Source organism: Sebastes fasciatus, chromosome 22, assembly GCF_043250625.1.
Source record: "Sebastes fasciatus isolate fSebFas1 chromosome 22, fSebFas1.pri, whole genome shotgun sequence".
In the NCBI taxonomy this organism is placed as follows: Eukaryota; Metazoa; Chordata; class Actinopteri; order Perciformes; family Sebastidae; genus Sebastes; species Sebastes fasciatus.
Genome location: NC_133816.1, coordinates 7,674,151 through 7,701,226, shown reverse-complemented (window position 1 = coordinate 7,701,226; position 27,076 = coordinate 7,674,151). Strand labels below are relative to the sequence as shown.

The following is a 27,076-nucleotide window of genomic DNA, read 5'->3' as shown; positions in this document are numbered from 1 at the left end:
TGTGATACTTGCAATTTAAAAAAATGCAATCCATTGTTAAAGACTAAACCAGTGGTTCCCAACCTATTGGGTTATAGACAAGTTAAAAGAAATGAATACCGATTAGTGTATGTGGGTGTGTGTACTCCTTCAGTCATGCCCCTTTAGATTTGTTTTGTGATGCTTAAGGTTGTGAACCACTGCAGTAAACTACTTAACTGTACACAAAGTAGTTAAACCCAGATCCATCTTGACCAGCTACAACCGTAAAATGCTGCTCTAACATTGATGCATCAGTAGGAACAATCTTATAAAGTCATATATAACAATATATCAGACACAAGGGACAATATTTTGTGCTGATAATACTTCTGTACCTTTACTTAAGTAGGAATTTGAACATAGGACTTCTACTTGTAATGGAGTATTATCAGATTGTTGTATTGGTAGAGGATCTGTGTACTTCTTCCACCAATGATGTAGTCAACTTATACTATACACTAAGCTTTGAGGCTGCATTTTAGGTTATTGCACACCTTTTTTACATTCCCTGCAAAGGGTGAGGACATAGTATTTGCAGTATTTGCATTAATAGACTGAACCATCATGCCATTTCCTAACTTTATAGCAATCTACTCATAACCCAAGGTATCATTATTAACCCCTCCCCTGCTGACGCTACAAAAATGTTCATTAGGAATTAGGGTTGTCAAAGTTAATGAGATAATAACGCTTAACGCAAAAATAACGCGTTAATGCAAATTAGTTTCAACGCCACTGATTTCTTTAATGCATTGACGAAACTTGCAATTTTTTAGTTTGTAAGTTGAAAACCCAAGGAATCCATCGGTACCGACCATGTCATACTGGCTTGTCGCAAAGTTGGTTAAATAAAGCTCCAAACTTGTGCTAAATTTTGGCGAGGAAAAGCTGTCATGGCCATTTTTAAAGGGGTCCCTTGATCTTTATGCCAACTTTATGATAATCACATGCAGTTTGGGGCAAGTCATAGTCAAGTCAGCACACTGACACACTGACAGCTGTTGTTGCCTGTTGGGCTGCAGTTTGCCATGTTATGATTTGAGCATATTTTCTGTGCTAATGCAGTACCTGTGAGGGTTTCTGGACAATATTTGTCATTGTTTTGTGTTGTTAATTGATTTCCAATAATATATATACATACATTTGCATAAAGCAAGCATATTTGTCCACTCCCATGTTGATAAGAGCATTAAATACTTGACAAACCTCCCTATAAGGTACATTTTGAACGGAAAAAGTGCAATTAATTTGCGTTTAATCGTGATTACCTATGTACCATCATCGATTAATCGCGATTAAATATTTTAATCGATTGACAGCACTATTAGGAATTCATAGTGTCATAATTTATAATTAAGTAAATTAAACATATAAAAAGGTCAGTAGACCAGTGCAAGGTGGGTTTGCACCTTCACTGTCTCTGCCTATGTCCTGTTTCTCTTCACCACCAACGTTCCTCCCCAATAATCCGAACTGCACCTGCTTAAGTTCACCTCAGATGTCATAAAACTGTCATCTCATTGGATCAAATCAAGCAGAGGAGCAAAGAGGCACACGGCAGTCAATACAATACCTTTACGTTGTCCCTGGTTCCCAGCTTCTTCAGCAGCGTCTCAGCATTCTGGAAGATCTGATCAGTCACATTATCCTGATGAAGATGAGGAAAACAAGACCAAAAAAAAAAACTAAGTTGGAGACTTAATTGGATACACTTGGACAAACACCACTGCTCTTTGAAATGCAAAACATGAGGCGGAGGGAGACAATAATTAAGACTTCCTCGGAGCACTTGGGTGTGCTGAGCCACTTCTTTCCCACAGAGTTAGGAAAAATGTGTCCCCCGTTTATTTCGGCGGCTTGCGAGTTTCTTCATCTTTTGACGTTCCTGTTTTATTACACACTGTAGGCTGAAATAATTAAAATAAATTCTCCAAGTGTTCATATATAGATAGAAATGAAAATAACAGCAGAACAAGTATTTTCCACAGAGTACAAAGCGCCTGCTAGGTAGTGGAGAGATGAAAATGGCGGAGAGAGGGGGGAGGATACTGGACAGGTTGCATTAAAAGTCTGCTCTCATGTTTCATGTGAAATGAGCCTTGGGATGAGGGCTTGAGATGACAGGCGTGCGATTTCCAAAGTGTCATGTTGATACCGTGCAGTTCAGCCCGACTATAAGAGCACTGAGCACATTACACGTGTGATATAAATGCAAATGGGCCTCCTTGTTGGACCCTGCCTTCATAGGGGGGAGAGTGGATGTGGCATGGAGTGAGGAGAGGTCGGTGGAGGAAAAGTGCGGGTGACGTCTGGGGAGAGAGGTGGGGGGGGTGGGGGGGTGGACAAAATAAGAGGAGAGAAATCAAGAAAGACATCCCAAGAATGCAGGAGTGTGCTCAGGTGGAAGTGTTTGTCTGCTCTGAGAGAGAGAGAGAGAAAGAGAGAGAGAGAGAGAGAGAGAGTGGAAAGGAATAGACACAGAAGATATCTCAAGCCCCCGCGACAGTTACCTAAGGACAAGGGACTGAGGGGATCACTTCTGTTGTCACTTTTTCAATCCCACAATCCTTCACTCAGCCAATCCTACACCACATTGTGACATTCTCAGACATTTGGAAAGATTTCAAGAATGCATTCAGGGCTTATTCATTTTTATTTTGCCCCTGCTATATATCCAGTCTGCTCCTTTGGCATAGCAAAATGTTTATCATTTCAGTAACACAGCATGAACTTTTCATCCATATCCATATCACCACGTGAAAGAGGAGGGAACAAAAAAAAAAAAACCCCCCCCCCCCCCCCCCCATCTACGCTGACAGGAGTGTTTGTGTTAAATAACATCACCTCTGTTCCAAGACATTACCTATTCATAAACCTGGGCGCGGAACAAGACTCCTACTCTTGTCCGTAATGCTTCCTCCAGCAAAAGCAAAGGGAATCTTTGCAGCATTTCGTGTTCTTACTTCGCCCCGGTTTTCGTCGTGCCAAGCAGCAACGGGCGGCGCCATTAGGCGTCCTTACTGAGGATTAGCGGCGGCTGAAACGAGATGAGAAGTGGGCCAGCAGCTGCCTGGCTGGGTCTAATCCTTGACAAACTCCTCCCCGCTCAAGGACAATGACAAGGCTGGTTTGGCCAGCGGACCTGCCCGCGCCACGGCTAACGACACAGCAATAAAGCCACTCGAGTGTGTGGCGACTTTCTTGGCTTGTATTTCCAAAGTGGCCCGCACAGTTCAGTGGTCAAGTGCTCCGTGTGACAGAGTGGTCATATGGTCTGTGGGACAGTGTGTTAATATGTGTCTGTGTGTGTATTGAGAACTTGCCAGGAAGGTGTTCACGGTTTGTTAAATTAGGAGCTTATTTCAAAGAATAATGTAAATGATAAAAAAAATAAATGTTGTTTGAGAAGGTTACAAAACATTTCAGGGAAGAGTAGTGACATTAATACTATCTGCATAGCACACTGTGCCATTTTTCAGCTTAATTATACAATTTCCAGCACACGGGCTTTCTTGTTCTTCTCGTTCCCGTCACCTCTTGCAAAACTGAAGCCTATTTCTACCTGCTAGACACAGGAAATGCAATTAAACAGAAATATCAGAGCCCACTTCCCAGCCTGCGCAGGTGGCTCAGGGTGCAAAAAACACGCTACTTCCCGTTACCGTCTCTCATCACAATGCCTGCCGAGCAGAAGAGAGCCAGACATTTCCCAAGGACGGTGTAGCACTTTAATAACACGGGATACAGAGCCGGGCTGGCTAATGCCCGGCCATTAGGGTTACATCACCGCTGCCGCACGAATTAAAGTCACATTAGCGTCGAGATCCGGGAGACAGAGAAGGGAGCCTGGGTAGGGGATGAGACCGGAGACGCCTGAGGGCAAAGCAATGTGCTGATCTCAAAGTAGTTTGAGCGTCCAAAAAATTTGAAATGTTAATGAGAGACCGTGTGTGCAGGAGAGAGATACAAGGAGGGGACAAGTGAGGTGGTATGTAAGAAGAAGAAACACTGCCTGAGTAAAAGTGTATGAATGTATATACAGGAATTAAATTAAAGGGAGTGGAAGTAGATGAAGAGCTAAATAGACGTGAGAGGAAAAAGGTTTGCAGGCTTGTGTGTGTTCCTGTCGAGTGAAGACCAGGATTCCTCGATGTATTCAAAGCAATGCACAGACAATCATAGCCTGTTGCCATGGACACTCAACAGAATGGATTTGAAGAATCTAACCCTCCTCTCGTTTTTGCTTTCACTCTTCTTTCCCAATCGTTCAAGAATACAGCGGGGTCCAAAAGTCCCTCACAAATAACATCACCTGTATCCAGGATACAAAGCTAACTGGACAAAGAACGCCGTGCTCCAATTAGGAGCGGCTCACTTGAAAAAGACGACGGCAAACTGCAGCCTTGACAGGAGAAAAGCAGTTTCTGAACCACTTCTTCAGTCACAAAACTAGTCTGAACATTTAGTGTTTGAGTAACAGAACGACCAACTGACGTCGCCATACTTGGATGTAGATGCCATTAGCATGGCTCAGACACTAAAATCTAAATTAAAATGTAAAAACTTGGTATTAAAAAAGTTGCATTATCTTGTTTGAGAGACAATATTAGTCTAAAATGTGGATTTGTTTTTGATATATGAAACTCAATAACTTTTGTGAGTGGTTTCAGACAATATAGACAGCTGTTTAGACTGTTGTCAGGCTATTAAATAGCCGTTATCAATCACTATACGCCCCATAGATGTGGGTCAATAGGGGCTTACTACACCCACTACTAGGTTTTATCATCTAGTAGGTATAAAGAAGGTGTAAAAGAACATGACAGTGACCTCTAGCAACCGTAGTAATTATGACAGGAGCAGAAGATGAAGTCAGGCGCTGTAGTATAGGCAGTGTGTAATTCCATAAGGGGTTGTGGATGAGGACGATGGAAGGGGACCGGAGTTTGCATCCCGTGTGAAACCAACAACGTGTAGTCTTCTTTGTGTTCGTAGCTATTTTAACCCAAAACACAATGTTTTTCCCTAAACTTAACTGTTTTTTGTTGCCTAAATATAAAGAAGTTGTAGCTTTATTGTCTAAACCTAAAGAGGCTGTAGTTTTATTTCCTAAACCTAAAGAAGGCTTTTTGTGTCTTCAAAAATGACGTTTCATTCAGTTTTACATGTTAGAATGTGTTCCTTTTAAATTTCACAACGTAGTAGGCTCCTATTGACCGACAACTGTGGGGCTTATAGCGACTGATAACGCCTATTTAATAGCCCGACAACAGTCGAATCGGGTGATAAAGGAGCCATTACTTTAAAAAAGCCCACATTTATAGATCAGCACACTGGTGGTTTGAGGTGAAGTGTTTTCATTCTTGATTTTGCACCTCTGTGTTGTAGATGAACAAATTCTATTCAAATAATTCTGTGGTATCAACAGGTTTGATATGTGAATGCAAATATTTATTCCAGTACATACCTGAGATGAACTGAATAGGTCTTTTAGATCCCTGAATGCAGCTTCGATCGCTGCCTCGGTCAGACGGACCTGGGAGTTGACCGCTCCGACGGAGATGCCTCCGTACCTGGAGTGGCAGAAAAAAAGCAGAACGAGATTGAGGTTCAAGTGGAGGTAAGAGCATGCGAGTAATATCAAGGAGATTTTTACACTTGCTCTATAAAGCTTCACAAACACACAGAAACACCTGAGATACAGACATACAGGGAGAGCAGATATTACAGTGAAAATGTGGACATCAACAAACATGACCAGGTAGTAATTTGGCTCTCTTTGTGTAAAAAAAAAAATCCAAAGCCAAAGTGCCTGAGGAAAGCCACTACTCTCTTAAGTGCTACAAGATACATGAATGCACTGTGATACCATGACTTTTAAAAAAATATATAAAAAAACTTAAATGCTGCAGCATATTCAGAAAAACGTTATAGAGAAACGTTGACATTCACAACATTCACACTGACATGCATTACCTTGTTTTACCCGAGTGTTCAAAAGTCTTGACCAAGAAGTCCGTCACGTTCCGTCCAGTTAAATCCACCAACGTGTCGGTTGTGTTCTGGATCCTCTGTTAAAAAGAGAGAGAAAAGAAAAAAGTTGAAATATTAGCACTCAAAAAATAAACACTACTGGTTTGCCAGTAGCCTTGAGCTAAAACGTGGATAATTGATTTTTTTGTGGGGGCACTTGGGGCCAGCACAACAAGCCGTAAATACAATACTGACATATTATCACCTTAGCAAAGAGTTGCATATTTATTAGGGCTGAACGATTTTGAAAAAAATATATAATGGGATTATTTTGACTGATATTGCAATTGAAAAACATGTTAAAATGATTATGGAGTGATTTTTGCGAGGATCTGTAACAGCGCTAACATTTACACATCCAGCATGTTGAGCAACATTGGAATTCATTTGGAGTCATGTTTCTGGCCACCTGATGAATGTAACTCCTGTCTCCTTTAAGACCTCTTTTGGTTTCTGCCAACTCCTGGGAAGTGACGACATAAATCACTGCTCAGTGCGTGTGCTTGTATGCGATTTTGGACGCAGCCTAAGTCAAGTCATCCAATGTTAATACAAGGATTTTGTTTAGAGCAAGTTAAGTTTAAGATGCAAAAAATCCTTTCATGCAAACGAGGTGCAGCACTTTTTTCATTTTACTTATGGAAAGCATATACAACTTTTGCATGTACTGTTGCACTTAACTGTGCCTGTGTGTAGTGTAGCGTCAGGAGCAGAGAGGCTGACCGCAGACAGACTCCTGCAGGTCCGACTGCTCAGCCACCCATAAAAACCCATCCAGCAGTGGCGGAAAATCAACAAAACTTAAGAGCAAGAACATTTTGGAGGTGATATCTGTTCACAGCACCGTGGACCACATCCTCTCGACCCTTATCATAATAGTCAATTAAGCCTGGCTATGGGAAGCCTGGCTGAAATCGAGACCCCCAGCCAAAGCTGCGAAAGCTGTGTCTAATGTCAAAGAACCCTAATTAGATGCCCTTCTGTGGATAAATGGGTACATTCAAACATCCAATTAAGGGAGGGTGCGACACACCACCATGAATGCGCTCCACGATGCCGAGACTGATACTTCCCAGTACACACACACACACACACTGCCGCCGACATCAAGCTGCTTTAGCCTCGCTTATTTAAAGAGGTAACACTATGCTAATTAGCGGAGTGATCCTTGATAAAAGTGCAATTGAGACCCCCGACTGCAATGCAATTTTACCGACGTACCCCCTAGTTACTCTGGTTATCTACCCTTCTGTACTAACAGCTTGATGTGCTAGCCTTGGATACTCATGGTGTGTTGTTTAATCTGTTACCTTTGTGCTTATATACCCATTCTTTATCACTGTTAACATACAGTAGATGTCTATAAAGGAGTGGATGTCCAGGTATCTCTTTCATTCCTTTAGAGATAAATCTTTGGTTGGGTTTCACAGTACATGGCAGTGCCATTCCATTGGGTATAGAAGTAGCAATAAAGTGAAGAGGAGATGATGATGTGTTTGGGTAAAACGAGGAGGAGAAGAATAAGGAGATTAGAAGCCGGATTAAAATAGGATAAATAATAACGCAGAGCAGGAGCGGATAGAGGATAGAAACATAAGTTAAAAAATTGGAGAAGCGAGCACAAGAAAACGGAGGAGGAGGAGAACTCGAATCGCGAGGCAAAGAACAAACAGAAGGAGAAAGCAGAGGAGGAAGAGGACCCATCTGGCTTATGAATCAGAGATAAGGAGGACGAACGGCACAGCCACCTCGGCTTATCTCTGAACAAACATGCTTCTCTTTCGGAAAAAGCCACAGGAACTCGGAGACAAACAAAACCAAAAAATGCGAGCTTTTACACTCCACTGTGTGTACAATGAGTTTAGGCGCGAGCATACAGTCAGTGTGGGTCTAATTATTTTGGCCTTGGTCCATATCCCCCATCAAAAAGACTGAAATGGGAACATTACGTGATTGTGTGATACCTGGGCCTGCATCTCTTGTTCATTGCCTGGGAACAGCATCAGAGTGCTTGGCATTCTGCACATGACAACAGCTCTCCACAACACAGTGGTAGCTTGATAGCTGGGGAAGCAAACAGGGGTGAGGGAAATGTAAACTAAGGCGTAATCAAATCTGTTGAATGAGTTGGCGTACTCGAGCAGCCGAGAGATAACAGGCCGCGCTGTGTTCATATTAATCTTGGCGCTGTACCTCTAAGGTAAAAAATTCCAGTTTTATCTAGTGTGCACAAAGAAAAGCAATCTCTGAGAAAGCGTAATCTTCTGTAATTAACATGTTAAGGTCACACTTGCCCTCTGACTTTAAGTTTTGCAAGTGATGATCAGGTTAATTGGGTCTGTTCATGCAAAGCGATACGTTTCTGTATGTGTGAAGTTGATACTACTATTTAACTCATTATACCGTGATGTGTTTGTAGTGGAAGTGACAGGTGGCTGGTTGTGTAATTGTTTGTATGCGCGTCGTCACGTGTATTTCAGGAGCTGCTCTTCAGCTCAGTGCATTTTATTGTGATTATGTCCACTATGATCACATCACAACAACCAGTTTAAACTGAGCCAAACAATACCATTAGATAATAGCTGAGAGTGGTGTGGGAAGCACTAGCTGGGTTAGTAACCACAACAAAAAAGCTGCTCCTGCTATCCTGTCCCAGATCATGAGAGATTGAGTTGCACACAATCCACGCCCCGGTGACAGATTTTCATCCGGACCCCTTCTGTTCACAACAAAAGGGAAAAGCGCTGCCTCATCCACCACTTGCCTCACCTCGCAATTCAATGACCTTTCTGCTTTTGTTTTCGAGCATCTCTTGCCTTCTGCTGCGAGGACGGTTCTGGACAGGTAGTTTTACACTAAAATGGATCTGCGGGTGTTTGGGAGTCAAAGTGACAAATCAACGGGGCCTGGTAGAGAAAGGATGTGTCAGCCTGTTGTGTTCGCTGGGTTGAGTATTAGCTGGAGGGGTTTGGAGCTGATCTGCTGTTAAGTTGGATTTGCCAACAGCTGTTGTGGGAGAAAAAAAACCTGCCCTCATATAGAAAGTTTACAGATTCGTTACGGTTTCAACGAATAAATGATAACATGAAATAGCAATAATATGTCAGACCTGTGTCAAATTTGTGTTAACGCATTAACATGACTTGCGATTTTTAGGTTGAGGTAGAGTGAGGATACTGCCATATGAAACTAGAAAACCTGAGGAATCATTTGGAAGGAGGCTAAATAATGCTCCAAACTTACGCTAAATTTTGGCGACGAAAAACTGGCAAGGCCATTTCCAAAGGAGTCCCTTGACCTCTGACCTCAAGATATGTGAATGAAAATGGGTTCTGTGGGTACCCATGAGTCTCCCCTTTACAGACATGCCCACTTTATGACGATCACATGCAGTTTTGGGGCAAGTCATAGTCAAGTCAGCACACTGACACACTGACAGTTGTTGTTGCCTGTTGGGCTGCAGTTTGCCATGTTATGATTTGAGCATATTCTTTATACTAAATCCACGTGTGAGGGTTTCTGGACAATATTTGTCATTGTTTTGTGTTGTTAATTGATTTACAATAATACATATATACATAAATTTACTTGACGCAAGCAGATTTGCCCACTCCCATGTTGATAAGAGTATTAAACACATGACAAATCTCCCTTAAAGGTACACTTTGAACAGATAATCACGACTAACAATCGACAATCGTGTGATTAATCGGGATTAAATATTTTAATCGATTGACAGCCCTAAGCAGTTTTTTTTTTCCTCAAACCAACAATCTAGATAAACAACTAGATAGTAGATAATGATGTTTGTATTTTCCCATGCAGAACTTCTTTTTTTCCCACACAAATGGTCAACCAATGGCCACCTTCAATACCCTGATAGATGAGGCCATGGAGAGTAATTTGCAAGCGAGCTGTAGTTAGGCCAGTCTCCAAATGATAAAGACATCAATCGTAATTCGGCGAACGTGGCGGCTTTATCAATTCCTCTGCACGCATGACGGCCTATTCATCTATGAAGGTTAAATATCACCAGTGAACGAGAGTCAATACCTCGGAATTGATAACGGGCTTAACTGTTGCCTGCCATTTCCATGGAAACAATGATTCCGCACTACCTCCCGTGGCGATGTGTCCATGTTTTTCCTCTCTCGTCTTTTCTGTGGTTTCTCAAGGGCATATTCGGAGGATGGGCAGGATGAAAAGATAAAAAAGAAAACAAGCGCAAGGCTGGTACACTTGATGTGATTTATTCAGCAGTGGGAGCTTTCAGGTCAAAGGGAATACATCCTCACAATGTGCTCGGTTTCTGTGGGTGGTCTCTGCTTTGGCTTCGCATTCATTTATGGCCCCCCCTGCACTGGACCGCAGTCTACAGGTAAGCGAAGCAGCAATGATGTTAAGTGCATATGATCCCATGCACATGGACATACATACTGATGTCAAATTCATATATTCATATCTGTCACACTATTGATCCTACCTCACAAGTAACAGCTCTCTCAGGCCCTGATCAGACGGAGCGAGTTTTGCACTTTGCTGCATCTTTTTTTTATTTTATATGTTGCTAGGAAACCACTAAATGAGTACTAATGTCACCTTGTTACAAACCATGAACTGTACGCGACCCAAATAGTTAATAGCACAGTTTTAAATAAATGAAAACGACTTAGCCGAAATCTAAAGTACCGCACTAATTTGCCTCCCGCTGTTTTCTGTTCGGCTCATGGTAACTACGATTGGTAAAGTCATAAAGCTCCAGGGATCCACGATGAGGAAGAAAGCTAATGACGTCTTTACGCTTTTTCCGCTCTGAGTTGAATCTTTTTTCAACTCCTGTCCCAGATCATGAGAGATTAAGATTCAGAGTGCTCCTGTAAAAACGCAAGATGCACAGAGCGGATAAATGCGAGGCGCTCGGCGACGCAAAAGCAGCGCGCAAAACGCCTCAATCACATTAAAAACAATTACAAAAAGGCTGCTTTTAATTACTTAGGCTGCTCAAATACACTCTGTCTGATCGGGGCCTCAATGTGCAAAAGTAATACTCTCTTCAGACTCCATACTGTATATCTGAGCATGACAGCAACACTCTATATGCTTCTATCCCATGACCTTATGCACTACACTACATTTCAAACTGTAAACTAAGGATTATGACCCACTGGTGGATCGCAGTTAACAGCAGGGAGGCGAAGAAAGTTGGAGAGGCGTGGAGGGTTATAGTATACAGTTACACACTAGACCAGACTAATACGCTGGGGTCTTCTCACTAACATTGAAAAAAAGGTCTACGATCAACCATTTCACCTCATAATCACACTGTATTACTGTATGTTTCTGCCATATGAACTCACGCACTACCCCGGTGGTGTAAATCTTTCAAGATTTTAGATGATGAAATAAAAACGCTGCACAGCTTGCCGGCTTGCTGTGTTACAAAGACTGACCCCTGCCAAATAAATAAAGTGTTTCATTATGCAAAAAGGTGGTGATGAACAGAGAAATGTGACGGTTAACAGCATGTGTGTTGCATACGAATGCTTTCCTCTCCTCACTTGCAATATTCTCCTCTTGCAGCAGCTTCTATATTTAAATTTCCTTTATCGCACAGCGGGGGACGACTGGTAATAACGTTGTTGCATGATAATAACTCAATGTCCTCAAGGTTGTTTCCATGCAAAAACGAGAGTCCATTTAATATCCTTTTACAGGATCTACATTGGATGTTGTAAATAAAAGGAGAAATGATGCAAGTGAATGTAACATGATGTAGGCAAGAATTGGCCTTTGGAAATGGTCTTTTTATTGAGGCTAAGTGTACTAAAAGTGCCAGCTACATATAAAATGACACAATAAAGCAGGAATCCAGTAAAGTAGCAAAGTAGCAGCAATTCATAAAATAAATGAAAGAACGAGTGAGGTTGTTTTAAATGGAAAAGCAGGTGGAAGAGGAGGAAGAGAGCAAAATGAAATAAAGAGTTAGAAAGAAAGACCTTGATGGCCTAGAAAGATACAAAGATACAAGCAGCGCCTGAACAAATGGGGGACTCCTTGACAGCGCTGTCATAAGCTAGGGCTGAACATCAGGGGAAAGAAAAGGTTACACAAAGGGCACCTCTCTTGTTTGACTGTCTCAACAATCATCCTAGTACATGATACCTGGACAGTTGCTCCTTTAAAGTGGCTCTGGATGGCCTTGTCACAGGAAGGAGCACACAGCGAGACTCGCACGAGTTCAACGAGGCATTACAGATCTGTGGAGGGTGTGAAATGGCACATTACATAGCACAGGGTATTGTATAGGGGAGGTATAGGGGGCTGGAAGGAAAATAAAGGAGTGGCAGATGAGCCCGGAGGTTTCAAACTGTGTCATTTCATGTCCCGCTCGTTGGAAGTCGTTGACTTTGCAGAGTCGCTCTCGTTTTAATGGATGTCTCATTTGTCCTTCGTAGATGACATCTCCCATGTACGTCAAATATTGAGGGGGGGGGGGGGGGGGGTGGCATGGTAATTATGAGACAAAATCATTTTAGATATATCTGTATGGGACTGTGAGTGTTTTCTTAACTGGGCCAGAATATCTCTTTTTAACACACTTCCCTTAAGAGCTGAGGCTGAATCTTTGCTTCATAACCGCTTTACAAATTGAACTTACAATGACTGTTATAACTTAACTTATATATCATAGACATAAAAGAGCTGACACTTTTAAAACTTGTGAGGCATTTTCAACCACATTGAAGCATAACTGTCTATTGTGTCATTAATTTGTTATATATTGCTACTGTAAAACTATAAATAAAACTATATTAACTCAAAAGGTATGCTGTATTTTAATTTGAATTATTATGTTGGATTAAAAGGGAATAAAGTAACACTCTCACCCTGGAAAGTCAAAACCACTACATTTCAGTAACTGGATCATGTGGGAAATATATATCCATATTACTATAATACATATAAATAGTATACATAATAAAGAGTTAGTTAATTTAGCACCTTTAAGTATGACAATCTGTTAGGATTTTCAAACTGTTGCAAAATATCAGTTTGTCTGTCAAGATACTGCATGTGAACAGCTATCTAACCTGCACCATGATTGTGCATTATCACCGGACCACCTATTCTCACACATGCCAACAACATCAGCTGCAGAACCAATCGGCAGAGACCACTATTCTGTATGAAAATGAAGCTGAAAGTTCAAAACTGTGAATTATTTATCTTGCAAATACAATGCTGTTTTGCAGCCGACTCTCATGTAGACACCAGAACTCCCGCGCTCCTTTCCTTCCATCATCTGGGGTAAACTACCACAAACAAATTCTCAACCATCATAAGACTCCAAGAGGAAGAAAATATTGGCAGATTTCATTGGGGTTAGACATTCAAATTCAAATCTCTTAAAATGCAGGCACATGCCACCAAGCCTGAGTAAACAGACAGAGCCATCTCTAATAAAATGACATTGGAGTGGAGGTGGCAGCTTCTCCTTCTACTCTCTCTCTCTCAAGCTTAGATTTCTCATTATCATTGGGAGACAGCAGTGCAAACCATTTAGCTCCAAATGAGCTTCTTTCTCTTCTTCTTTCTCTCTGCATCGTGATTGGTTCAGTCAGCAGGTGGTGGCTGGCAGGCAGGGATGCGGGGTCTCTAACTTGCCCATCGATCTCGGCCTCGATCAAGTGTCTTCGGGTCAGACCGTGCAGCACTCGCCCTAGCTGCATTTGGCCATGTATATATTGTTCAAGTAATGGTCTATAAAGGATTGGTATTGACTTGTGGAGGATGAGACACGCGGACCTCCCAGGACTTGTGATGGAAGCAGAAAAGGTGAGGTCCTTTGCGAGGTTTATACTGGCAGTGCATGCAGTACAATGTCCTAAAAGATGCTACAAGGTGAAAGGTTGGCATATACCTGAAAGGGTAAAACACACTATGGATATATCTTAACTGAATTTTTTAGCAGGTATGGGGAACATGCCGAATCACTGGCAATGGCCAATTCAGTGGATTTTCAGTGGAATCAATTTTGGCCCTACTTTCATGCATGCACGCTAGCTCAGAAAAGGGAGGCAGCACAAAAGGCTGATTTACATTTTGCAATGCAATGCAAATTCCTTGTTAGTAAGTACCTTTACATTTTCAAATCAAAATGATGCTGACTGGGACTTTCAGGCCGCAAGCCAAAAGCTCCCATGATAAGCATTTTTTATTGTACCGTTGTGTCATTGATTTATTTTTATTTTTTACACTTAGACCATTCCACTTCTCTTGCTGCAGTATACCCCACTGTGGCACACATACAGAGTCCACAGGAAGCCAGGATGGTAAATGGTAAATGGACTTGGACTTATATAGCGCTTTTCTAGTCTTCCGACCACTCAAAGCGCTTTACACTACATGTCAGTATTCACCCATTCACACACACATTCATACACTGATGGCAGAGGCTACTAAGGTGCCAACTTTGCCCATCAGGATTTAATCTAAATACTCATTCACACACCGATGGCTATGCCTCCGGGAGCAATTTGGGGTTAAGTGTCTTGCTCAAGGACACATCGAAATGTGACCCGGAGCAGCCGGGGATCGAACCACCGACCTTCCGATTGGTGGACAACCTGCTCTACCCTCTGAGCCACAGCCGCCCTCAAAGGAGCAGTGCCCCTGGTTCAGGTGGGGTTTAACTGTCTTGCTTAACGGACCTCAGACGGAGACAAACACACTGGCTGCTGCAGGGCATCAAATCTATGACCTTAAAGTCACATAATGGTGGCTCCAACTACCACACCACCTTCTCTCCCAAGGGCACAAGCTATAGCGTATAAGAGACTAACCTGAGGTGGAGGGAGCCCCCCTGCACCAGGCGGACAGTCCGGTAACATGATCGTCCGCTTCGGCGTGCTGCACCGACAGGAGGGGGAGGGGTTAGACATGCTCCAGTTCCCGTTGAGGAAGATGTCAGTGACGGACTGATCCACGGATGGAGTGAACCAATCGGAGCCACTGGTAGAACATGGCAACTTCCTAAGAGAAAACAATGGAGGGAATATGAGCGTTTAACTGGTGATAATGCCAACCACATCTGCTCAATACACAATATGCTTTCTTATCTTAACCACACCTAATACTGTAATTCTATTTCATTTTTAAGTTTAAAAAGGTATTCATTATTCAACTTATTATGATCAGGATGATCTGGAGAGCGTGCAAAAAGCTAATTATTTATTGATCAAATGGGTTTTCCAAAATCATGCAGAGCAGTCCTTTCCAATGATCTGTGTTACTTGGCTTTTTTTTACAGCTTGTTCCATTTCTGCAGCTGGATTTATTGATGGAGGCAGAGACACATGCTTTGACATGCATTTATGTGACACTTTGTAAGTACCATTTGGCATGAATGCATTGTGCGTATAAACACTTACGGTATTGGGTCTCCGTCCATGCAGCGAGTCCCGAAGCCAGGCTTGTTCACCAAGTTCTCCACCACCCTTGACACCTCTGCATTACCTGGCATATCATTGCTGTAAACATCGGGAACACAATTCAAACGTTTCAGTGTGCAATAAGGTTTTCAATGTCATCGCTCACAGCAGTTCCACGTCACTTAAATCCATGAGCGTCAGCCAATCTGACACAATGTCAATAAAACAGACTAAAAGTATAATTTGGGTCTTAGGTTCTGACATAAGCACAGACGTAAAACAAAAAGCCCCTTTTGCTGGAGCCATGAAACTGGAATTAGAAAACCTTTACATGCTGAAATGTGAAGAGACACTAGGTGCTGTAGCATTGATTGGTTCAAGGAGAGCTTGATGAGGACAACCTCTAGCCTGATTTTAACTGGAATTACCCTTCTAGACATTCAAAATGGAAATACTAATTATGGTCTTGGTGGTCATGACCATTTGCCTATGATCTATCATTCCATTGGATGATAGAGTACCATCACAGCGTCTATCTTAAACAGCTGAATCGATTTACAGAATGAACTTTGCTGCCTTCGAATCAAAATGCATGATATTTGCAACCAAACATTTTTAAGGTGCCATGTAAGGATAAAAGCTTCACCTCAAAAAGAGAAGACTGCCAACAGTCAATAAAAGCTGAGTTTACAGAAAGGTGAGGCAGGGTACAGTAAGCTGAGTCTCACTCTGCACCTCTATTGTGGGTTTTACTTTTGTCATATTGGACAGAAAGGATTATTTGAGATTACAGGCCCTGAAATATCGAGCCAGAGGAATAATTGCAGGTAAAGTTCCCTTCCAGACACTTCTAAAGTATGTAAAAACACTCTGCTGTGATTCATATTTGGTTACCATGGTTTTCCCACATAAAAAGTAAACTAGAATTACGTCTGTCTATGTCTGTCCAAAATGTCAGTATTTATCCTGTTAGACTTTTGTGTGAAATTGTGAAAATTTAGTTATGGACAAAAACGTGTTTTGTGAGGTCACAGTGACCTTGACCTTTGACCATCAAGATCTAATCAGTTCATTCTTGAGAAGATGTTTGTGCTAGAGGTAATGAAATTCCCTCCGGGCGTTCATGGGGATATCGCATTTATGAGAATGGGACAGATGTGAGGTCATAGTGACCTTGACATTTGACCAGCAAATTCTAATCTGGAGCTTTCACCTGTGCGGAGGCAAAAAAAAAAAAAAGAGGCTAGAAGCACATCAACTCTTTATCCCTCATTGAGAAATTCTGGATCTGGCCTCGACCCGCCCACCACCAGTGTGCATCGAGATGGCTGCACGGAGCTCCTCGACCGACACAATCTGCAGCGGTAGTTCCAGCCTCTGGTCTACTTTATCCTTTAGAGGAAACGTTGCAGAGATTCAGCCATACATGTTTGACTCAGATGTGGAGTCTGTTGTGCGCCAAAATTGTCGACTAGCAGATGTATCAGTAATGTAAGTGTCACTAGCATCTTTTATTTGTTCATGTTGTTTGTTAGCTTGTAACTAGCAGTGGGTGACACAGCGTTAGTGTTTGTTAAACATACAATAATATCTAGTGGAATTTTTTGGTAGATAGTAGAATGAAGCTCCGAGGTCCGGTTTATATCCAAAAACTTCACTCTCTATCATGTTTGCAGCCAAAATTTTCACGATGCTAATGCAAACTCCCGCTCTCTGTACTGACAAGTCCCTGTCGATATGCGTCGGCATTTGCGTATTAGACAGCGATTGGCTTTTTAAATTTGTGATGTGCCAAATCTAGCTTGCCCGGGGTCAGTGCAGAGACATCTCCCCCTTCAGTAGAGGAATGTTAAAACACCTCTCTAGTGACAAACTTTGCACAGATACAAGTCAGTATAGTCAAGGTCAGACATTTTAGGGGACATACATATAAGAAAAAGACATTTTTGATTGGAGATCTTGTACGTGATAAGTAATACTTAGATCTAGTCTAAACATATGACTCGGCCATCATGTTTGGGCCAAAACACACCATTAGTTAGGGGGTTTTCCAAGTCATCTAATCTGTCTTCCACATTGGCAAAGCACCAGGAGTTAAGACGGTCATTAATCTCGAATGTATCTTGACATCGAAGAAGGCCTGAAAGGAAATGAGACAAGTACACCGGGGAATCCGTTGTGGTGCATTCCAAGTAAATACTCGATAGCAATGCTGCATGCAACCTGGGGCTAGCTTAATCAAGAGTGAGGGAGAAATCATTGAGTTTACCAGCTCGTTTCTTGGGGCCAAGAGTCAAAACACTAATTCCCAAAGCACCATTGACCCTACAGTGATTGTAAAGTTTTCCCTATAGTTTGAGCCCAGCTCTGTCCTGACGTGTGTGCAAGCACGTATCGACGCGAGCCTGTTCAAGATTCTGTGTACAGTATAGGCTCTTCACAGCCTTTCATTATTATCATCTGAGTGTCCTGTGCATATCTACGGCCCGTGTCTCAGTTAAACAATCTTCCCATTCCAATTTTATTCTCATTACTAACCACACACACTCTGCCCTTTATCTTAAAGGTACCGTGGGAGTTAAAACACAGCGTTTCATAAAGACCATCCTGATGGCTTTCTGCCAACGGTGGCCACAGCCCAGCCAACCATTTGGATTAATACAGTGTTCATTGTCTCATTTAGAGGCGTCTCCATGAAGGTCATATGGCCATTTCCTCGGCCACCGGCGAGCGCAATTGAAGTGGCCCGATTGTAAAAATGGATTATGTGCAGCCATCTGTTGTACAATTAACAATGGCTGGGTTACCACGTTATTTGAGATAATAAAACTATTGGACAGATCCAAAATGAAGACTTGTGCATATACACAGAAACAGTGGAACTAATGAATAGTTCATCTAGTCAAACATCATAGAAGTAAGAACTGAGACAATATTAGAAGAAAGTCAAATGAAGACTACATTATATTACAGGAATAACCCCTTTGGAGAATAAACCAAAGAGTGTGCTTGAGGGTAAATCAATCACTAAAATGGATCATTGGCATTCATGATGTATATAGTGCTGCAATGCTCCTCTGAATGAACTGTTCACATGAAAAGGTGCACTTTTTTTAATCACACTGTCATCATCAGGCAGGATGGTTTAAAGGCACTTAAGAGAAAAGACAATATTTACTAATTTGCCAGGGGGAATGTCAGAAAAATTAAGAACACTCCAGTTTTATAATGTATCATACAAAGAACCGCTCCCAGGAATTCCCAAGAAAACCGAATGTGCAGTTCAAGTTTCGCCACAAGAGACTATCTGACAAAGTAGGCAAAGCAGGCTCTGAAATCCCATGAATGAACCCGTGCTTGTGAGCCAGGAATTTATTCCCACTTGTCACATGCTCCATTGTGTTGACATAAAGAAGAGAACGTACACGGAGATATATTATCACAGTATCATGTAAAGGTCTTGTGAAAATGCCCAGTACAATGAAATTATATTGTATACTGTATGTCTTCTAAGGTGTTGCTGAAAAAGAAAAGAAAAAGAAAGGTAGCATCTAGGTAGGTTGCTAGGGTGGCACTGGTTGGTAGCAGTTGTTTTCTGTTTTTTTGGTAGTACATGGCTGTTGCACTACTAGCAGCCTTATCTCCTGGGCTTGTGGGCGGTGATTTGATAAAACAAACAAAGGACTTTTCCCCAGGAGATCACTGTTCGTGTTGCCAATTTCTAATGACAATAACTCCATTTACACCATGCAGTCATCCTAGAGGAAGTAATAATAGTGGTAGAAGTAGTAACAGCAAATAGACTGGGTTTGACTGTTTCAGCACCATGGAGAGAGAAAGAGACTAGTTTGAAAGTTTTAGCACCTTGAACAGTGAAACAGAAATGCATTAAATGTTTCAGTTGCATTTTTAGCCGAAAAAAAGCACAACAATGCACTTTTAGACTTCTTGAAAAACAAATTTTAAAAGAACAAAAAGTAAAGTTTCTTCAATGCAATTAAATTCCAAGTGTTATAAACCATTTCAATGTTGTAGCTTCAAAAGAGAAAAAAACAAGTCATGTTTTTGTGAATGGATCACTGCCAAAGGTAATAGCGCCAGGGTCCTCAATGAGCTGCATGTTGATATGTGAAGGCAAAACTGTGAGAAGTGAAAGAAGTAGCATAAAAATAAATATGCCAGATAGTTGTAGTGTGAGTCGCCCGGCGAGCACACTGCCAGATATCAATGTAGTAGACTGATAGTGTGTGGATATAACCAAATACATTAATTAAATATTCAAGAATTGTTATGCCTCGACAATTCTACTGTGAAACTAAGCATTAAAAATATCCCCCCACCCATGTTAAGGCAAAGAAAAGTGTATAAAAAGTGTAGCATCCACATGCTAAGATAAATAAATAAATCAGTTTCAGGTTACATTTGATTGTGTCTTGGCGTCTTCAAAGTGAATTTCTACAAAGTGCTGCCAGGGGAAATGAAACACCTGCAGGGTGGATAAGCAACGACAGCTTCATGTCAAAAGAACAGAGTATGAATACAGTGTCAAGATTAGTTTGATGGTTTGGACAGATGCTGTAACGAGCGACGCATATTAGAATCCAACTTTTACAGCACTTTTGTTGTTATATAGAAAGGTGAATCATGGTGCATCCAAACTGAGCTAACTGGGTGACTATGGAGAGATTTTTAGCTATAAATATATATGACATACAAACATACGTTTCTTTCTTAGGTGTTCATTATTAAGTGCTATCATCATAAGGCAAGATTCTGTGTCCTCATCCTCTGCAATAACTCCAGTTTGTATTCAGTGGGTGTTGAAATCCGCCAAGGCCGTGACTTGTCACCGCGTATGTGTCTTCTCAATGACAGAACAGCGAGCTGCCACCATGAGAGGACAGTGTCCAGATTGATGACCTCAGCAGTGCAAAAATCTCTTGGCGATCAAACAGCATGAGCAGCACTGTGACATCTTTTTCCTTTGATTTTCTGTCGTCGAGGCTAAAGTTTCTGAAAGCCTATTGCTCATCTACCCGTGCTGCTATAACTAACCATTATTCACACACTCCCTGCCTCTGATAACAGTAAACAGAATTTGCTTGCAGATTCTTCCCCTGGAAAAATCTTGTTTCTTCTGGGTAATTATATTATTGTGTGTAATACATCATTCAGCAAGTGGTGCAGTGGTTATTAAACTTAAAAAAGAAAAGTATTGAAAATGGTTGTTAATATTCAAAACTAAATTAAAATCTGGGCTAAACGGGGTTAAAATGCGATAATAACTAATAAATCAATTCATTCTGTGCTATATTTATAATGTGGTTACCTGTAAAAGGTGGTTTGAGGCAGATCATACATCCAGGGTTGCAGCTCCAGACTCGGATATTCAGCGAATGGTGGCACGATGAGCGAGAAGATCAGAGACAGGCACACAAACACAGCAGGCAAGACCACCTAGGAGGATGGTGACAAAGTCAAAGTCTGCTTAAGACATTTATCCTGCTACATCTGAACTCCTTTGAAGTAAAATGGTACAGACATCATTAAATATGCAAGAAATTTCAATAAAATAGTGTATTTTTCAGAGATGTAAATGCCAAACAGGTTAATTTCAACGCTGTACACCTATACCAAATTAATAAAACAGTAGCACTGATAAAAAAAAATAACAGAAAGCAACAAACAAAATTGACTGGGCGTACTATCTGCCACTAGTGCTATAATGATTACTGGAGGAACTTGAGTTAATCCTTACAATTCTCTACCTAAAAGCTTCTTTTAACCACTTTAGCCCTGGGAGCCTCAAAACGGCTAAAGTACAATACCCAAAATGAATCAGGAATAGCTCCTCAACCATAACGCTTATATGCATAAATCTGGTCTCCCCTGAAAGGTAAGAAGCTAAAGAATAGGAATCCATTATAAGTAAACTAAACTATATTACAATGGAGATCACAAAGGAAATGCAATAAAGGAAAAAATATGATTTTCGTTTAGTAAAAAATCTAAATTTCAAAGGCAAAATCCCCATTGATCATGGAGCTATTGTACAGTGTACAAGTCCAGCAGTATATATATATGTCAATTTAAATGGATTAATGTGTCGTGTTCATTTTATGACCTTCGTAATCACGTTACAAGATAGAATGACACGATTCCGAGTGATAGAATTATAGGTTGTCTCCTTAAACAAAAACTGTCTGCATGTGTAATACAGATGTTTATGTATGTATGCACGACAGCACAAGATCCAATGCGAGATCCATTTCATCACTCCCCTCCCCGAGCCCCCTCACCGTCATTACGTGCTACAAAATGACTGATGCAATCAACAATAACGCGGGGGCCACTGCGATAATGTTGTGCGCATTAATATGCTCCTCACCGACTTGTTTGGGCTCTTCTGCACGCTTTATGAGTTTGATTAAACACTTCCAACGCCGCCGCCATCATCTGGCCACTCAGATATAATTAGTTTCTCACCATTCTCTTGTCTTTTGTGTTTTTTTAAAAACCAGACGCTGCCACGCTTCCCCTATCTGGCCCAACAACCCCCCCCCCCCCCCCCCTCCCCCCCCATCCAATCCTCTTTTCTCCATCATGTAATTCTCTTTTCACTTCATTGTTAGAGCTGACAAAAAGGTCAGTGGGTAAAATGCAAGCTATCTTTAATGTTTAATCACTTGTAGGTTGGGGCGCGCTCGGCAGCAGGGGGAGGTTTGCGTACACTTGATTAATTGCAGGGCATGCAATTTGCCAGGCCAATTCAAGATGCTACAATTGAAAATCCTAAATTTACTGCATGGAGCTATGGCCGTGGAAATGTGCTTGGAAGAAAGATAAAGAGCGGCAATGAGACTGAAAAGCTTAATGGCAGGCCGCAAAAGAAAGAACTATTCTTTTTTCCTGTTGCTCTCTCTGTCTTTCTCTCTCAACAGTAATTGCAGGTGACAGCTGGTACTTCTGCCGTTGAGAGAGATCGGCAAAAAAAAACAAAACAGGGAGAAGTCATTATGCTCACAAAGCCAAGGCACTCCCATGAACAATGCATGAGTTTAGCACATTCCCAAGTTCAGTGGGGATTTAAAGAGGAGGACAGGATTATATGCAAACTGGGTATAAACACCAAAACACAATTAAGATGTGTTTTATTTCCTGCAAAGTCAAATGGCTCATTAGATTGAGTTGGTTTCCTCCAACAAACATTTGTGTCTATCCTATTTCATTTGTGAATTTATTACAGCAGCTTGGTTAAAAGTGGATAATAGCGTCGCCTCGGATATTTCTACTGATGTGTTAATGTGGTCTTTTTCTTTCCACAGACAAAACATAACAAATGGTTAGTAAACATATTGTTATTTCCAACGGGAAAATGATACCTACAATGGTAAACAAAGAGAATACTATAGCGGTGATTAGATTAAAAAAATATATATATATTCTGAATTACACAGCGTAAATCATCGGCTGCTTAACGGCGAGGTCACTGCAGCTGGAAAGGGTTGCTGTAGTCACTTCAGTTTGAGCTCCAAACACCAGAACCCTTCAACTCAGCCACCGTAACACAAGCGCTTACTGCTTCTCCCGGATTCTGACATTGCCAACGCTCGCCTGTCCCCAACTTTCATCCCCATAAATCACTGCTTTTGTGTTACATGCCATAATCTCTTTTATATCCCCCTAACCGCTTGTATTGGAGGAGATTACCTCACCACACAATCATATCTGCTGACAATGGGAGCTGTTGACATGATGGGAAGAGAAAAAAATCCTTTAGCCAAATGAATAAAGAGGGAGAGGTAGGAGGTACGCCTTTGCAGACAATGTGCACCTTTGTACGTACACACTCACACACGTATCCTTCTATCCTGCTCTGCGTCCCCACTAAAGAGGGACGTCCAAGATTGACAGTGACTAATGGGGACTGGTACTGCAGCAAATTACAAGAAGAACCCGTACACCTCACAAAAGGTGAAACATTGTTCTCTGCCTCGGTCTCTCTTTCTCTCTCAGAGCACAAAGGAGGGAGCTGCATGAGCTTTTTTAAGTTATGATAATTCCAGCATCATGGCAGCTGTCATAACTGATGGCATTACATGATATTCAAAAACTCACTATGAATCTAAATGGACGACGTGTCAATACACATTTAAGTCAGAACACACTTTTTAGAACTTGGGGGACAAAAATCATTTAAGTCCCTTGGAAATTGCTACTTTGCAAAATTGGTTTTGACTTGTTTAAATTACGCCTGTTTATTGGTTTTGACTTTTGAAATTGTGTTTATGAGGAACAAAATGATATAGACGTACACTTAATAGGCTAATAGCAGTATGTCATCTCGGTAATTGTTAAGCGATCACATTTAATACATGGCTAACGAAAACACATGATTAGCACGCGGCGAAATGAAGGAAAAACAAATCATGGGTGTCGCTTTGGCTTTCGGGTGACAATCACAGCGGTCAGGTGAGACTGATGGAGCTCTAACTGAAGCCTTTCATCAACTCACTCTGCACGCAAATGTATTAACAGTTTCCTGGCCGAACCAGGCATGACTCTGTGTCAAAATGCAATAATTATTGTTGTCATGGTTATTATTAGTTTTTCATTTTTTATTATTATGAATAGTGTTTATTTTATTTATATATCTATTTATAATATATTTACTCTCTCTCTCTCTATATATATATATTAATTATATTATATATATTTTTTATTATTATATAATTATTTATTTATTAATTTATTTATTTTTGAAAGACTGTTCTTGTGTCTTTTGACATTATGTTTGTCCATGTTTGTATGAAAAAGAAGCATGGCAATACTATGTTTCGCTATCTTGGGAATGATGCTTCACAATAAAAACATTTGAAACAGACTTTGTGTCAAAATGCAAAGGTTAGACCTGATGAATCGACCTGATGTATTGGTCCTATTTGGGCTGGAAACAATTATGGTTGACACTTTTCTGCTCACAGAAAGTGATTTAAAATCTCCTCCACAGCAGCAATAAACACTGTTCATGCGTTTCCAGCCTCTTGTATTCCTTTGGGAATAATGATGATTATTGTACGTGCAGTTTGGTGATGATGTCACATCATTCTCGGTGCTGCCCTTCACATTTTTCAAACTTTTTCCTTTTAAACACACTACCATCTCTGTCGATTTCTTCTCCCACAACTTAAATTTCACGACTTAATCAAGACGGATGACGTGACTTTTCCCTCCAGATTTCAAATGAGCTTACTCTATCATATTTGTCATTAACTGATTTTGAAAGCCAATATGCATTTCATACAATCCTACCATGATCCTCCCATGAAACCCTCCTTGTATAACCCTTCAATTCATCAACATGACAGACTGAGGCCATTACCTGGGCAATGAGTCCCTTGCGGCTCCTTCGGGCGTGGTGGAAGCGCTTGATAAAAAGCGCCAGGAACTGCCTCCTGATCAGCTCCCATCCGGTGATGACCGTGGATCCCTTCCCGCTGACACTGGCGTTCCTCTTTAAGTCTGGAGTTGACATTAACCCACCGTGTTATTTATCATCTATGCATATGTAAAATACCTGCTAAGCACAGTTCCCAGCACAGCTAATGGGATAATCAAATACATGCTAATGCCGCACTAGCTCATTCCACAGTGGAGCAACTATCTTATATCATGAATTTGCAAATGTTATTCGGGCGTTACTCAGGAGGGAAAAGGTGATAAACAAGGGCTTTGTAGACACCTTGGCTTTATGTCTGACATTCTCCAAGAATATATTTGCTAAAAAGAAGAACTAAATTGTCACAGCAGTTATTAAGATACTAATGCATATTCTGATTGAAAACCATTTCCGTGATGAAAGGCGTTGTATGAAAGTGAATTTCTTTCATTAGGGCAAAAATTGAAAAGCTGAAGAGACAGGTTAGATAATGTCGTAAGGATTGGAAGGTTAGGAAATGACTTATTCTGAAGACAGAGTTCTTGTTTATGTCCTCTTTTGAAAATGGCCACTGAGGTGAAACAGTCAAATTGAAGCCAAACTAAATGAAGTTAATAATTGAAGAATGAACGACGTGTGGAAAAACAAGACATTTGCAAGATTGTCTGTCGTAAGGACGAAATACAGTACCTACCTTCCACTTTACTTGTGAACTTTTCCTTTAATTCTGCATGAGAAACTGAAAGAAACAAGCCGGGATAACACTATTAGTAATCAGTTCATATTTACACAATGTTTAATTGAGCTTCCTTCATTAAAAAATGTCTGTACGTAAATGTTGAGAGACTTGCCAGTCATTCCAGAGACTTGCTCTGTTTTCGTGTGGACGCTGGCGATGCTGTTCCGCTTGGATGTGCGGGAGCCTCGTTTGCAGTCTCTCTCCAACAGCTCCTTTGTTGCTGTGGGAATACAAATAAGATATGTTGTTTTGGCCTGACCCAATTTAGGGTTATAAATAACAATAAGAATAGCTACCTGCCCTGCAAGACGCCGTATTATTCCTTGTAAAAGCACAAACCCAGGTGTTTTAGGAACGTGAGGATTTTGAGATTAAACTGAAAAGTGACGGTGCTTGGTGATGGATGGAAGATTTATCCACTGAGATCGATCAATGAGAAATAAGAATTGGTTGGAAAACACGTATCATAATGTAAAAGTATACGTGCAATGTGAGTGTACAGGGGTAAGAAAAGCACCCAAGAAAAATGACTTTACCCTTTGAAATAACTAACTAATATTTAAACCTGCAGTAGGCAGTATATTTTTGGCATCATTGGTCAAAAATTCCATAATAACCTTTCAGCATATTGTAATTCAAGTGTTCTGAGAGAAAACTAGACTTCTGCACCTCCTCATGGCTCTGTTTTCAGGCTTTACAAAATGTAGCTTGTGACGGGAGACTTTGACCAATCACAGGTCATTTCAGAGAGAGAGCGTTTCTATTGAGCGTTGCTATTGGCTGTGCCCCGTTCATGTGAGCGGTGCTTGGCATTTCCTCAACTGATCTCAACAAGGCTGCCGGGTCGAAAACCTTCTCATTTTACAGCTAAACAGTACACTACAAGATGTTTCTGAAAACATTTAAGGCAAATAAAAAGGCATTACAGCAACAGAATATTGATTCCTATTTGACCAGCGCTGCCTAGTTTGACCATTTGGTCGGAGTTCGCGAGTGATTGACAGCTGGCTCATAGATGGCATCTGGACGGCAGACTCCAGATCAGCTCTGATTGGTCTGTGAAATCTTGCAGAAGCCATTAGGGCACCAAAGGACAGCGGAGGACACAGAGGCACATGTTTTTTTTTCAAATAATCTGTCTCATGCACTACTGTCAGGATGGAGTGACCCGTTTTATAAAAATAATTTCTACCCACTGCAGCTTTCACTCATTGAAAGGGAAAAATAATATTAATATGTATTTTTATGGCAGGCCATTCCTTAAGGGATGCACAAGGGATAAAAACATGATCCAAAAAAAGCATTCAGCTTTTTATTGTTTTTTTAAGAAGCAGCATTTCATTAAAATACGTTTTATAGAAATACCTTTTTTTAATCATATTTGCTCCATTTCTACCCACTGCTGCATTATGT

The 27,076-nt window shown here is 41.1% G+C and overlaps 1 protein-coding gene across 2 annotated transcripts in view; it reads right to left on the bottom strand.

The window, feature by feature from the left end:
• Window positions 1–27,076, bottom strand: part of LOC141760239 (phospholipid-transporting ATPase ABCA1) — a 165,749-nt gene that overhangs the window by 55,617 nt on the left and 83,056 nt on the right. For both annotated transcript variants that reach the window (XM_074622880.1, XM_074622881.1), the window contains exons 27-35: window positions 25,776–25,883; window positions 25,619–25,663; window positions 24,868–25,007; window positions 20,815–20,942; window positions 15,486–15,584; window positions 14,898–15,087; window positions 5,998–6,092; window positions 5,489–5,594; window positions 1,595–1,669 (exon numbers count right to left, since the gene is read on the bottom strand). In XM_074622880.1, the coding sequence (XP_074478981.1) occupies window positions 1,595–1,669; window positions 5,489–5,594; window positions 5,998–6,092; window positions 14,898–15,087; window positions 15,486–15,584; window positions 20,815–20,942; window positions 24,868–25,007; window positions 25,619–25,663; window positions 25,776–25,883 (986 nt within the window). The remainder of the gene's footprint in view (window positions 1–1,594; window positions 1,670–5,488; window positions 5,595–5,997; window positions 6,093–14,897; window positions 15,088–15,485; window positions 15,585–20,814; window positions 20,943–24,867; window positions 25,008–25,618; window positions 25,664–25,775; window positions 25,884–27,076) is intronic.